Source organism: Pleurodeles waltl, chromosome 8, assembly GCF_031143425.1.
Source record: "Pleurodeles waltl isolate 20211129_DDA chromosome 8, aPleWal1.hap1.20221129, whole genome shotgun sequence".
NCBI classification, from domain to species: domain Eukaryota; kingdom Metazoa; phylum Chordata; class Amphibia; order Caudata; family Salamandridae; genus Pleurodeles; species Pleurodeles waltl.
The window spans coordinates 280,050,010-280,065,270 of record NC_090447.1 but is presented as its reverse complement, the minus strand read 5'-3'; the positions used below and the strand labels follow the sequence as shown (position 1 = coordinate 280,065,270).

The 15,261-nt window shown below is 42.0% G+C and overlaps 1 protein-coding gene across 1 annotated transcript in view; it reads left to right on the top strand.

The window, feature by feature from the left end:
* Positions 1–15,261, top strand: part of GBE1 (1,4-alpha-glucan branching enzyme 1) — a 745,843-nt gene that overhangs the window by 546,516 nt on the left and 184,066 nt on the right. The window contains exon 12 of the mRNA XM_069204143.1: positions 6,028–6,199. Coding sequence (XP_069060244.1) covers positions 6,028–6,199 — 172 coding nt within the window. The remainder of the gene's footprint in view (positions 1–6,027; positions 6,200–15,261) is intronic.

The window sequence follows — 15,261 nt, the reverse complement described above, 5'->3', positions numbered from 1 at the left end:
TTTAATATAATTGAAGACACAGTGGCAAACTTGCCCATTAATTGCATCCCCAAATCCAGGGCCGTGGCAGCCCTGTATTAATCTTGAATTTGTTTTAACACCTCCGGAAAATTGAGAAGTGTTGGTGTACCATGTGCTGTAGTATAGAGCGTGGCAAATACCATGCCCCGTGTGTTGCAGTTTTCTACATGTGGGAACCATCCCAAATGGCAAGCACATAGTGAAGATTCTATGTTTATCCTGAGCACCCATATGGGGAAAAACAGCTTCCAGCGCATTTATTTTTTGAGCTAACCAAAACAGAATTTTCTCCTATTTGGCAGGTACCTTACCCATGTTTGAAAGGACAGTTGCAGGGTTAATGCATGGCATAACTATGTGTGGTTACGCTGGGGCAGCACATGCTGGGTTAGTATTCAATGTTTGCATTACAAACTGTACTATTAGGCTTTATATTCCAGTGAGCTCTATATATAGGCGGTGCACCTCAGCTACCGCTAAGTTTGCCGCATCATGGTACGATGTATATGTGGCCAATAAAGGCCAGGTCAGGCCGTCATTGCTCAGAGGACCAAACCTAGCTTGTAATATTGTATGTGGTAGGGCACCATCAAGCCAATTATTATGGTCTTGATAAGATAAGGGTATTTCTAAATATGCATAAGCTCTGTATTGTGCAGGTATGTTTTCAGGTGTATAGTGATGAAATGTGTTTGTGTTCCCATCAACTGCTGGAAATGTTACCCAAGAATAAAGTTTTGTGTTCAGTTGGTTGGATGAGCCTCAACAACAAATGTGACTTGACCACCCTGGGCTGTTAGGCCATTTGATAATAAATGTGTAGTAAGGGGCAGTCGCATATTTACTGCAATTGCTACCCGTTGCGGGTTCGCCATATTAATTATTCAGAGATGGACACCAAGTGGGGATTAATCCTTTTAAGGTTCTTGCTTGAACAACCTACAGCATTAGATAGGTACTACCTACTTAACTGAGGAGGAAATCCTCAGCACAACAGACAATTTCATCTATAGTATTTAGGTGCCTTATAGCCTTTAGTGAGACTGAGATACTTAGGAGGATCCAAAAATTAGTGCCTTACCAAACGTTGGTGGCGCTATGTCGCATAGGTTCTCATTACCCTAATTAGGCTACTGGATTTGGGCTGTAGGATTGCATAGATTGTGGGGTACTAAGTACAACTCCACACAGTGTGACACCTATCGGCCTAATCAGGGTTTTCCAGCTAACTAGCTGTCCAAGAACAGACATGATTGTGGGCGCATGACAACAAAGACTCCTCAGGGGAATCTTGGTTGATCAGATCTTATCCGTTTCTCTCAGTTACGTTAGTCTCACACAGGCAAAGACAGGCAGAGTATAAATCAATAGGGATTTATGGAAGTAACTGCATCTTAGATAAAATGGCATGTATTGCAATAAATGGGGTGATAAAACACAATAGAACACACACAGTCGCACCATACTGTCACTAGGAGTGATATATAGTTCTCCTACCTAAGCTATGTTAGAGCACAGCATAATAAGCCTTAATCCGCCCTTCAGGTTTCCCACTGGGAAAACACCAACCCTCATAACTGAGAAAGGAAGCTTGTAGTCTAGAGAGACACCCTCCCTATGTAGGCCAGGAGTTGGTCAGTCTAAGCAAGCAGCTATAGTGAGGCAATCAGTATGCAGTCGTGATCATCTGGCTGGAATCTCTCTAAGGTGTATTGGATGAAGGAGTGTTTTTATAATAAAACAGTTGGCATTCTAAGAAAGGGTCCCCACTTAACAAATATGTGTGTTTCTATGAATGTTGGAGACACAGCGTACCACTTTTGCCGGCAACCCTATCTCACTGCACCCTTGAAGAAAACACAAAGTGAAAAGAATGGAATGTCCTGCTGAGAACGTAATGCTTTCCTAGGCAAAAGAACAATTAGAAAGAGAAAAATAAAACAGCACCACAAATGTGGCTTTTGCTAGAAAATAACGCGATGCAGAATAAAATGTAGCCGGGCTAAAGTGCACAACAGCAGGCATTGTTTGCTAAAATAATATGTCTAGAATATGCCTAAAATAGCTATACAACAAGATCTTTGCAATGTCTATTTGAATGCTTGGGTTGTTTTCTTATTTTATGTACTGTGTTAAGTTGCATTCTGGTATGACACTGGTTCTGTACCAACTAGGCAATGTTCGTGTTTGTATTTCATTTTGGACCACCTTCTGGGCCGGTTTGCTTTGCATGAGTGTAGCTTTACAAATGGGTCAGTGTGGATGCTTGTATTGCAATGGTGCTTTCTATACCAGGGGACCAGGTTTCTAGTACAGAACTGAGGCTTTAAATTCCAAGGCATTATATATTCTCATACAGTAGTTTTTATTTGAACGTGGGGCAATATGGAATCTAGCAAGAAAGTGGAGTCTAATGACCCTGCATGTAGGGTTTAGTTGTTTCAGAAAGTGCAACAATGCAAGAACTGCCATGGCAATGTGTGGTTTTTATACCGCCCCACTGCAGACAACATCATTATGGCAGTACTTACTGCCTTGTAGGCCCAAGTTACTATTCGAGGCAAGAGGATGTGAAACAAGTAGTGTAAACCAATGCTAGCATCCAGAATAATGCCTCCTCTCCACACTCAATTTCCTGCGCCAACAAGCCCACAAGCACATTGAGCAATGACAATTTTCATCATTGGCCTCTTTGAGCAGCAGCTTAGTATTTTGCACAGTACACAGTCTTTAGCAGCTCCCTAGTTTTTTGACATATTGAGCATACATCTAGATTTGGAAGCATAGAAAGATGGACTTATAAACAGCACCTAAACAGTCATTATGATCTTGGGTCAGAATTTAAAAACACTGTTGTCCTTGGCATATGATTTTGTAGTGGATCCTATTCATTTTTAATGGGAACCAGGAGTTTAGCTTAGCCTTCTGGCTTGCAGACCTATGCCCCGTCTCCTATTGACTTTTAAAATGCTTAGCTTGCTCTGTTTTAGCACATGTATATAATTATTTCTTCCAAGATGGCTGTGCCACTCTGTAAAGGCATCACTATCAGTGTCAAAGATAAATTAGATACGAAGGTGTTCATATCATGTACTTTCCCACTTTCTTGTGACAGTAACTTAGTGTACCTTTTCAGGGAATTGTTTATATAATTGCTGCCCCAAGCATGCCTTCTTATCTATTGTTTGGGAACATACCTGCGTCAGGGGTCCTAAAAGATATATCTGAATACATCTCACACAGACAAGATAATCAGAGGGATTCCTACCAGATGCCATAAATGCTATCTATGCTACACGGCACCTTGGTGCCCACCCAGTCTTTGTATCCCAATGGAGTCTGATCTAGAGACCTCATTCCAAGGTAACAAGGGTTAGGGGGGCTCTTCTCATGGACATAGTAATGGCGGATTAGATTTAACACACCTAGCTCTCTTTAGGTTAGATATTAGGTTTATCATACTAAGGTTTTAGGTTCTAGTTCACACCTGCTTTACATCTTATGTTATTGCAAGATGGTGGGTGGTCTTTGTATTCATGACTCTTGTTTCTTATTTCTTTCATTGTTCATTATCCTAATCATTGCAGCCCATGTAATTTACAGTAGATTGCAGTCTTGTTAATAAAACCTATTGAAAACTTTACTGTATCTCTTTCATTGCCTTTCTGTGACTGAGACATGTTGCTCATGTGAAAAAAGGGTAATCTCAGTTTAACCACGACCTCCCTGAGATGTTGCGCTCTTGAGTCCATGCATAAAGTCTGCCACAGCTCACCTTTTACTTTTTGAGTTTTTGGTGAGGTACTGCTTGTGAGACGAGAGGGTTGGGCCAACAGTTGCAACTTGTTGTAGGATTGGCCTAGACACCTACAAACAAAAGTGCTGTCATCCCTAACCAGCAGTCTTGCCTAGAGCAAGAACCAAACTACGACAATTTGGGATGAACATTTAGTCAATCAGACATGCTGCATCACATGGACACTCTAAAGTATCGCACATGTGTCTGCTACATGTGCACATCTAGTGATTTGCTTGCATTTTAGCAAATGTGTTTGCGGAACTGTACTGTAATTTTACCATTGAAGCCATGTTCCTCTCGAAGTTTCATCACTGGGAACATGACCACCACTGACTGTGTCTCCCAGTGCAACTACACCCAGCTGGCTGGGTTGTGTAATAATGTCAACTGAGGGCCTGCGCCTGATTGGCTGTTATAGTGGCATAGATCATGGCAATGATATTGCCATATGAACAATCTTCAGTGGAAGAAAGCAGACAAAGGTAATGTTTCAATCCTTGGATGTGCCCTGTGCTATTCTGGCAGTTTTGTAGGCCTTTATTTGATATAAAAAGGAGTGAGAACATATAACAATACGTCTGCTGATAACCAAAGCTAAGGAGGCTTTGCTTGAAAAATGCATTGTTTATTTATGTGCTGTCTGCATTGTGAAAGAAGAAAATAGTTTTTCTTGTTTTCTGATTTTACATTAATAAGCTTATTTAATGCAAATTATTTTCAGGCTGAGAGCGCACGTAGTAGCATGATTTTACACTCTTGTCCGATGGACCTTTTTATTTTGGCAGAGATACACTAGAGAGTTACAATAATAAGCAATTACATTTTTTGTGTTCCCATGTGGCCCCACAGTAAGGACCAGGAATCACTGCTTGAGGTTAAGTAGATTTATTCCCAATCAATAATGAAATATGCATGCATGTCATGAAAATATTGAAAAGATACAGAATTGTAACTGGCAAGCTAAAATATCGCAATTGTTTTCAGTCTCAATAGATTGAGATGCATGTAATTGTAATCACAGCAATATAAAAAAAAGTAGGAATTAAATAGGTATTCCATATAGAAGCTCCCGTTCACTCTCAATCATGAAATAATTCTAAGTTCATCTAATGAAAATTCTAAATAAGGATTGAGGATTGCTTGGAAATAAATTTTAAGATGCTTGGAATAAGGGGTTAAGGCAATTTAGGAATGGGAGATGTCACCATAGTAAATACTTCAGTCCAGGTCTTCCAATTAGGAATAATTGTTTAGCTTAAAGGTTCAAACTCTGATTCTAAAGGAATCTGCCACAAATTCTAACAACATCAGCAATAATTAGAACAAACCGAACCTTCAACATCAATGTTGACTTTCCTCCTTTCCAGGGACCGATTATGGTAAATTGTAACATCACCCAGGTTTCTCAACCCATGGAACTTAAATGATAAATAGGAGACTTCAGCTGCGCATTAAATCTTCACATTCATGCGAAGATTTTCTCTTCTCACTCCCTACTATCAGTGAAACTAATACACAAGTTGTACTCCTTTCCTCTAGCTACTAAAGCCTTGAAAGGCACCTGGAAAGAAAGAACAGGCTAACCAAAAAAATAATGCATTTCAAAATTACAGCCTTTAGCCTTTAGTCATGCTAACTTTACCTAAACATTTAATGTGCTTTTCAAATACCTGGTTATACATGTACACTTTCAACTTTTCATTATAATGGCAAAATGTGAAGAAGTGAATACATATTACTTCAACAAATGTAACTTAAAGTGTAAATGTAAAACACGAATAATGAATACATGAAAGCATTGTAAATTATCATTAAAGTGCACGTTTGTAACGCTTCAGTCTTTCGGTGGTTACATTTCAGTAATACATCAAGAAAGCATGTTAATGATATTAAAGCACACAGTATATAAAATGTCAAATATAAATGCATTTTTGCGCAATAATGACATGTAAAGGATGGAGTCTAAATTTGTGCTACTCCAAAGAATACCTAGTCAATTTCGATTTGTATTTGCCTGTTCTCTTTTGTCTCAACCCCTTTCTAAACATAATGTAGGTCATTTTAAAACTGTGTTTTCCTTAAGTGACGTGGACATAGTTTAATCTTTTATCCAAGTTTCACGGTCCCAGTTAGCAGTTTTAGCAACGTGTGGCAGCCAGTGGAACTCCTGTCCACTGGGAGCTAATGCGCTTCTTTGTTTTGTGCAGGCCCTTGTCGGGGATAAGACATTGGCATTTTGGCTGATGGATGCAGAGATGTACACAAACATGAGCGTGATGTCTCCTTTTACTCCAGTTATTGATCGTGGGATACAGCTGCATAAAATGATCCGTCTCATCACTCACGCGCTCGGCGGCGAGGGATACCTAAACTTCATAGGTAAGCATTATTGGACATTGTAACCTTCTTGTAGTTATCTGTGATTTATGCACTCATGGGACTTTGTTTACAGGCACAGCGGGATATTGTTAATTATTTCATTTTGCCAGAGGAAAGCTTAGAGTGAGCATCACCAGTGTGAAAAAGGACGCAACCTCGATGCTTGAGGTGATCTTTATGGTTGCTGTGTCGCAGGCATAGTTTTATTATATGTGAATATTTACAGTGTGGAAGGATCTGAAACGAATCCTGAAGGTAACCATCATTTTAGAGGCCATATGGGACTAGCTTGCACTTTTCTAACTGGGCATTCCTAATGTTTTGAGTTCCTTGCAAACCAGCACTGGCATAAAGTGATTTACCTCTAGAAGTTCTGGGATTGTTTTACTTTTTCACCTGTGTTTTTTTTAATTTTTTTTTTAGAATCATTACCAAAACTTGGAGATAGCATTTGATTGCTATGTCAATATTTCAGTGAAGGGAGGGAGTAGTGAACATCTGCACGGTGACCTTTCCCCAATTTACCTGAATGTATTTGTTGCAAGAAGCTGATAACACAAATGTCAGGGGAGTAAATATGCAAGTCATAGGATGCAAAGAAAAGAGCAGAACAGTTTTGTGCAAAATAATGTAAAGTAGAGTAAACAACCTTACTTGTCATGGTCTGGCAGGGGTGTGAGGATTTCTAGCTGGGCGAGAGGTGAATATAGAGTTTAGGAATATGAAAATTCGGAATCTTATTTAGTCTGCATTGGTCTTGGCAAATGGCGTTATCCGTTTTGAATGTTTTTGATTTGAGGAATAAGACTTCTGACAGTTTTTCTGGTCCACTTTGCTCAATACCCAGTATATAAATTATTATTGTTCCTGAGCACAACTGTAGGAATAGAGAGGGACAAGTTTAGTGATGAATTCTGGGAGGAATTCCTACCCTTCCCTCTGGATGATAAGTTTTTTGATGCAGTTGTTGTGCCCCTACAGTGGACTATGTCTGTAGCCATTGAACCCCCGCTAAGGCAGATACACCTATTTGCTGTGCAGCACAGCTTGAATCTCTTGATGGGTGTTGGAAAATGGGTTATTGATAGGGCAGGTAGGTACCTACACCTAGCAACAAGCCATAAACCTCCACAAAAGTACAGTTAGGTCTCAGTAAATTAGTCCCAGCTCTACCCTTGGTAGCTTAGCATCGAGCGTCAAGGCTTAACTTAGGAGACAAAGTGTAAAGCATTCAAATATCACAAAACAGTAATTAAATAAAACACAGGAAACAGTTTAAAAATCCAAAACCAATTTATAAAAATAGCTTATATTTTTATCTTTAAAATGACACAAAAACGATTAAAATCGGTTCAGGGGAACCGGAGATATGAATTTTTAAAGTATTATTATTTTCTAGCGCTCAGAAACGAAAAGCGCCAATCGGGTCATCTGGTTGCACCAGGACCAGGGCAAAGTCAAACTTTCAGGCCGACCGCGATGGAGCCCTGCTCGGCTACAGGTCGCGGGAGGCCTCGGTCAAAAAGTTACCTTCTGACTTAGTCTCTTTTTCGATGTTTTTCTTCCCCGGGACGAACCTGCCAGTTGGATCCGACCTCCTGGAGCCCTTGTCCGGATACGCGAAGTCGGTTTCCTCGGTGGTGATTTTTACCTTCGGACTTAGTCGTTTTTTCGAGATGAAAATCCTTCGACCGGGGTAAACCTGGATCTTGATCCGACGTCCGTGGAGCCCTTCTCGGATATGATGGCTGGAAGGTCCCGGTCAACTTTTTACGTTCGGACGTAGTCTTTTTTTCGGATGTTTTTCTTGACCGGGACGAACCACGAAGTCAGGCCGGGTCGCGGTTGAGGCAAGCCGGCTAGAATTTCCGCGTCGAGTCGGTCACTTTATGGAGCTTTTTTCTAAAATTTCTCCAATCTTTTCCAAACTTCTGGGGCTTCACCCAGATGTTCTTTTAAGGTTCTTTTGGGGTCCACAGCTCACCCCAAGGGTCCAGAAGTTCTGTGATGGTCCTTGGGAAGTGCGGACTTCAACTCCCAGAGTGCACCTGGCGCAAACTCCTTTTTGGCCACTGGGCAGTGGTCAGCTGGTCACTTTTTCAGGAGTTGGTGCAGGGGACTCTGGTTAGCAATTTTTCACCTGTAGCAAACAGGGAGTCCCTCCTTGAACCAGTGGAAGCCAGGCAAAGTCCTTCTTGTGGTGAAGCCCAAGTGTGCAGCTGGTGCAGTCTTTCTGAGTGCAGGGTCCAGGTGCAGGCCAGGGGTCCAGCAGGGCAGTCCTTCTTCTTCTTGTAGTTCTTTCTTCTTGAAATTTGGTGGGGATCTGAGGCGTGGGTGCAGGTCTGCCAGTTTTATCCTTGCTCCTGGGTGAAAAGCAGGGGGGCCCTGGTCCTCCAATCAGGGACAGGGTCGTCCCCCTGTGATGACCACTTCCTGGGAAGTGTGGCAAAAATCCATCCCAGAAGGCAATAGTCTCTAAAAATCCAAAATGGATGAATCTGATTTTTGGAGGAGAGATCTGGCTGAACCCACCCACTGGTGTGGCTAAAAATCATAAACACACCCCTCTCCTGCCCTCTCCTAATCTAATCAAGGGGGCACCTAGCTGTCTGGGGTTGCAGGATGTGGGGGTGTTGCTGGGTGCTCCAGATGTCCTTCTCTGCCTTTGAAGACCAGTTTGGCAGCCCTCCCCCTTCCTGCTTCCCCATCTGCTGAGGGGAGATTCTCTCCCCCAAGCACATTCCTTTGTGTAAAGCCAGGCCACTTCACACCTCATTAAAGTGGCCTGGCAGAAGCTGCTGCAGGCTGGCCAATCAGAGCACAGCAGCAAAAACAATGCAGAGCTGAAATTGGCAACTTTTTAGGTAAAGTCTAAACTTTTTACCTGCACTAGTTATATTAAATCCAACAACTGGAAGTTGTGGGATTTATTATAACAATCAATTTGATACCAAATTCTTGGTATGTAACATTTAAGGAGACTTTAAAATTTAAAATAAAGTCTGCCCATTCTAGCCTATGAAGGCCATTTACTTCAATGAGGGAAAAACGAATTTGGCTGTTTTTACCTCACCAGGGCTTATAAATCTATTTTTATAAAGTCCCTGCTTATAGTTACATGGCACCCAGCCCTAGGGGCACATAGGGCACACCTTAGGGGTGACTTATATGTAAAAATAAGGTAGTTTAAAACTTTGGAAGTACCTTTAATTCCAAAGTCGAATTTGCATATAACTTTAATTTAAAAGCAGCCAGCAAGGCAGGCTTGCTTTTAAAATGACACTGGGCACCTCAGCAATGCACCTAGGTGTGCACCACCTATGCTGTGGTCCCTAAACCTACATGCCCTACCATATACTAGGGACTTATAGGTAGGTTAACTTAGCTAATTATAATTAGCCTAATTTGCATATCCATTTTACACAGAGCACTGGCCCTGGGACTGGTAAGCAGTACCCAGGGCACAGCCAAGAGTCAGTAACCACCAGTACCTATCCAGAAAGAGTGGGGGTGATCAGGCAAAAAAAAGGACTTTCCTACAATGGGGGAAGACCTGAGCCGTCTGGCTATTCAAACCTCTCGAGGTCCATTTTGACTCCTTCCAGCTACTTCAACACATGTTCATGAAAAGCCATGCCAGTGATTTGGTTCACTCTATTTGTCCCCATTTCACCTGGGCTGATCCCCTTAGAGGATGGAGGTTTCCCCTCTATCAGAGCATGTGGACCATGGGGAAGATATCTTGGTGACCCTGATCAAGAGGACTCTAACATAAGCCCAGTATACCTAGAAGGCCAACAAAATCCCAGGCTGGGCTCTCCTCCTAACACAGGAGCTGCAAGGTCAATCGAACAGGAACACATGCTAGACCTGTGAAATATGTACCATTCTCGTTCAGCAGAGTGGATTTCAGCAGTCAACATGGCTCAGTACCTGGATAATTGAATTCACAAGCTCATGGATAAAATCATTAGGGGCCTCCTACAAGCAGAATGCCCAAGACCATCCTTGGATGGAAAGTTCACACTGACACCAGAAATCAACAGCAAGATGGCCACTTTCTGAGCAAAATGTATCAAAGACCATAATAAGGGGACTATTTGTTCTTGCAAGGCTAGCCAAGACACTCTTAGAAATCCGGGGGCCTTCAACAAAAATCCTAGATATGGCTGAGGAGGTGAAAGAAAACCGCATTCTCTTCATCTGTGTGGGTCCAAAGGACTATCGTTTTTTAAGGGAATGCTGTTCCCTGCTGATCAATATTGACCCCAGATCAGAGGAACTAGCCATATCGGAAGCGGGTGACGTGGTGGATGGAAGTAATCTTTGGTAATCCCTTTATAAAAGAGTTGGGCAAGTTTGTCAAAACCATTATGCTGTGGAAAATCCCAAAAGTCTATGAAGAGTCTTTAACAAACAGGTTTTTTGAGGGGCAGGTAGAGCCACAAACGTTTCTGTCCATCTCTATTCCCCAGGCTCCCAGAGGGACAAAGGAAACCACCGGTATCTATACCAGGACCAGAATCAATTTAGAGTTTTTTTTTCCGATCAGAGGTGGTCATTGTAGCTGGGGCAGGGGAACCTGTTGCAGTGCTACTAATGGCCCAGGTGGAACCTTGGGTAAGGAAGATACATTCTTCTCAACCAAGATTGGGAGACATTTGGGGTTATTCCCTCACAATAGATGGAGGTAACAGGAGATGGTTGGGTGTTCAGATAGTTTTACAGAACTCCATCACAAAGCAAAATACCAAAGCCAGTTTCCTTCTTGGACATGGACAGCCTTTTGATCACTCAGGAGGTAAACTCTGTTAGACAGAGGAGCCATTGTCCCTTCTACTGCACTTCAAGATGGGTTCCTCAGCAAACGTTTCTTGGTGGAAAAGAAAGACACAGGTCGGTATTTGGTGATACACTTGAAGGAATTCAATGAGTGGCTTGGTTACTCCCATTTCAAGATGGAGAGTCATCTACTAAAGGACATGATCCTTCTTGGCAATTGCATGGTGAATATAGACCTGAATGTGCTTGCTTTACAGTCCAAGTGCACTTTATTTTGTTTGTGTAGTTGTAAAAACACCACTCATCTGTAGCACAAACTAGTGGATTATATGCCATGTTTATAGTGCAGTACATAGACCAGTGGCTTGGAAAAGTTAAGCCATCCATTGACTGAGCACATATTGTGCCATTCACTACAGTGACCAGGGTAAATGATACTCCAGGCCTACATGTGTAGCCTGAGTCCTGGATCTTTAACTCTGCAGGCACATTTGTCAAAATACTCCTTTGGAAAGAAAAGTACCCTACTTTTAAATGTTAAATAAATAAGTCACCCCTAAGTAGGCCTAGTAACCTAAAAGGTAGGGTACCTAGTATTTAAAACTAGTACATGCATGGATTTAGTATTGGTATGTACCTACAGTTAGTCACCCCCAAAAGTTACTTTCACTCTAAATCACCATGACTATACTATGATGGAAGGCTACAGTTCAGAATAAAGTCATATTCCTGTTACCTTCAAATTGTAATAAGCTATGGAGACAATTAAGCCACTGTTTTTAATATTTACTAAACATACAATTCGTTGTTGAAGTCAACTTTTTAATAAATTAAGAAAAGTGATTTTTAAAAAGTTGCACTTCACCTGCCTAAGCCTCCAGTAACTTAACTAGCATAAGTCTGCTGGTAGATATCCCTGCTAATGCTTCCCACCTAAAGGTGAGAAAACTACTCCCTGAGCAGGAACAACATCTTACGAATTTTCACAAGAAAGCATGGCAGCGTGAGGTATATGGCCAATATCCTCTCCAGTATGATATCTGTGGTGGGTCCAAAAACGTCATTAACGTGATGGGGACCAGGCTTGCTCATTCATAGTTAAGGCTGATGGGAGACCGGGAGACCTGGGTATATGCCTTCTGTAGTTACGCACAAGCATAGTGGGTGAGAGATCTGGTCCCAGAACCAGTTTGGTATAGCTTAAGAGAATGGAACTGCACATTTCCTTAAAATACACCCCTGACTGGCACACAAGTTCTCTTCAGGGAGATAGTTCACAATAAGGTAAACAGGATGTGCTGCACATGTGGGAAGAATTGCCGCTGGGAAATATTTTCTCATTGATTAGGGAGTGTCCTGGAGTTCCTCCCCCACCATAAATTTGATAAGGAATCCTGTAATGCTGGCACCTTACCCACAACTCATCAGAATACACTCTGGACCTGTGAAAGGACAGAAGAGGACTGGACTTGATCTTTGAAACCTGTGTGGAGACCTGAAGGGCTGTACCTGCTTCTACTTGTACCTTGGACTAAGAAGTGAACTCTAAGGGTCTGTTGGCTGACATCCTCTGTGGCTACAGGTGCACCGCAAGCTGCAAGAGGCCTTTATCCTGGAGTGCCTAACTGACAGTAGCAACTGAAACTGGACTGGGGAACCTTAGAGTAGAGCAAGATGTAAAGCTCCAGAAACTTTTAAAATCTGATACTTGGTAACTTTTTGGAGCAGTGCGCCTGTGAGAGTGATGTAGACTACTTAAATGCCAGACCCATTGGCATTTCCAATACTCATTTGAAAATGAGGCCAACAGTCATGGCCGAGTGGATGTGATCCACAGAGGCTCCACTCTGTACATGTTTACAGCACAGGGCTCCTCCCTGCCTGCATGGATTAAGCATCCTGAGAGCCTGTTGGGCCCAGAACAGCCCATCCAGCCATCAGAACCTCGCCCGGGCTAAACTTTGCCATCGTAACCCCGGAGAAGCCAAGTCATCATGTCAGCCGCAGCACTGGATTGGAGCACAAATCTGGGAATGGAGCACGACTGAAAACACCAGTGAGGTGAGACACACTCTCTTGTCCACAGTTAGACCTGTGATCACGTTTGGTGCCTGCTGAGAACTGCTGGTGGCAGTGGGGGCTGTAGCGAAGGCAGCTGCCTGACTGCAACCATGGTGAGAAGGATGCACCTTAAACCAGTCACAGACTATATTCAAAAGGAACACATAAGATGCTAATTGGCATACAGTTTTGGCATAGCTTTCAAATATAATAACAAACCACACCACTTCGAGTTGGAGTGACCAGCGGTGCTGATGAGCTTGGAGATCAAAACTTCACAAGAAGGGTCCGGAGCTGGAGAGGAATCCTCTTTGGACCATACCTGGGCCAAGGCTGGGGGAAATTGGCAACAGCAGTGTAAAGGATGGTTCTCTGCCAAGTGAGGGGTCTTTGACAGTCCCCCGTTTCCCCCTGCTGATAATCCCCCAAGGGAGAGACTGCAAGAGTGTCTCATTCTGGCCTTTTCCTGGGGCCAGAGACCATGGACCATCTGGAGAGAGCTCTGAGTTTAATAGGGCTGGAGGCCCAGGGGCCTAACTAAGTTGGCACTAGCATGTCTCTGGCCTTCAGAGGCGGTTGATACTCACTATAAGGTGCCAGCGAGAGTCTCTACCCTTAAGCCAACTTATCCATTTCTCAGGCCTGCCATTGCTAGGCCTGTGTGCAATTTCACTGCCACTTCGACTTGGCATTTAAAAGTACTTGCCAAGCCTTAAACTCCCTTTCTTCTACATATGACACCCCTAAGGTAAGCCTTAGGTAACTAACAGGGCAGGGTGCTATGTAGGTAAAAGGCAGGACATGTACATATGTGTTTTATATGAACTGATAGTGGAAAAGTCCTAAAGTTGGTTTCCACTACTGTGAGTCCTGCCCCTTTCACAAACTAGCATTAAGGCGGCCCTCGTATACTTTTTGAGTGGTAGATTCTGATCTGAAAGGGGTAACCAGGTCATTTTTAGTATGGCCAGAATGGCAATAGAAAATAGAAGAAGCGCCAAGAGGTCTTTTAAGATGTGAGTAGGCGCAAAACATGTTGACTTAGTGGTGTCAGAAGCAACATTCTAAACCACATTATTGAAAGAGTAAAGGGTCATTATTTCCCTTAGACTCTTTTTGTTTTTAACCTTGACCAACATCTTCCATTATTAAGTAAAGGAAGTTCCTGAGGAGAGTTGAGTCAATTTTATTTTCACTTTTTCTTTCTCTCCATTGTTTTGTCTGTTCTGCACAGAAGTTTGTCTTAGTGACCCCATTGTGGGTCCCATCAGACATTGCAGTACCAGTCTGGCATGGAGCAAGCCTGATGATGAGACCTGAGGGCCCTTGCTTCTGATGTATTTCCATTCTGGACACCTTTGGAATTTACATATTTGTTTTTTGGAACAGTGTACCTTTTTTTGTCTAACGTGTTATGAATAGGGAGGACGTACACTGGACCAGTTAACCTCCTTCCCCCCCAATTTTTGGTGAACTGGAAAAGGATAAGCCATAACTTCAGCTAAGTTAATTCTACAAATTAATTCAAAACATAGGTTGTACATCTCAATATGACATATTACTAAATTATTCTTACATATTTTCATCATTTCACACATTTTTAGTTATTTTAGTACAACTTTCGTATAAGTGGCTGCCATACCCCGTGGGCACAATTTCAACTTGCACATTAATTTCCCTATGATTAATTTTTCTACGAGCTTTTCATTATTCAAGACACATAAATATTCATTAATAATTTCTAAATAGCATATCTGCGTCAACAGTTCCTCTTCTGATGACTAAATATGTCATCACTTCTTTCATTTACCAACATTTCATAATTCGGTTTCACTTGTATTTTGTCTCCTTCTTAAATCTTCCCTACAAATTATTTCTCTGATTATTTTTAGATCTTTTCAAAGTTATCTTTTGTCATAATTTACCTGTACCCCATAATCCTAATATGCAAGCAATCACAATTGATATCCCTTGTATGATTTTTAATAATACCCCATTCCAAATTTGACTAGGCCAATTTCCCACTGAAGCAAATCCTTTTCCAACTTTCTCCCAAATACCTGGTTCTTTTAATTCCTTCAACTCTTTACTAGAATTAGTTAGGTTAGTCAGTAAGTCTCTTATCTCCCTATCATTATCTGGGATATAGGAACAACAATGCCTAGCATTAATCATTTTACAGACTCCGCCGTCTTTCGCTAAAAGAATGTCTAAAGCAA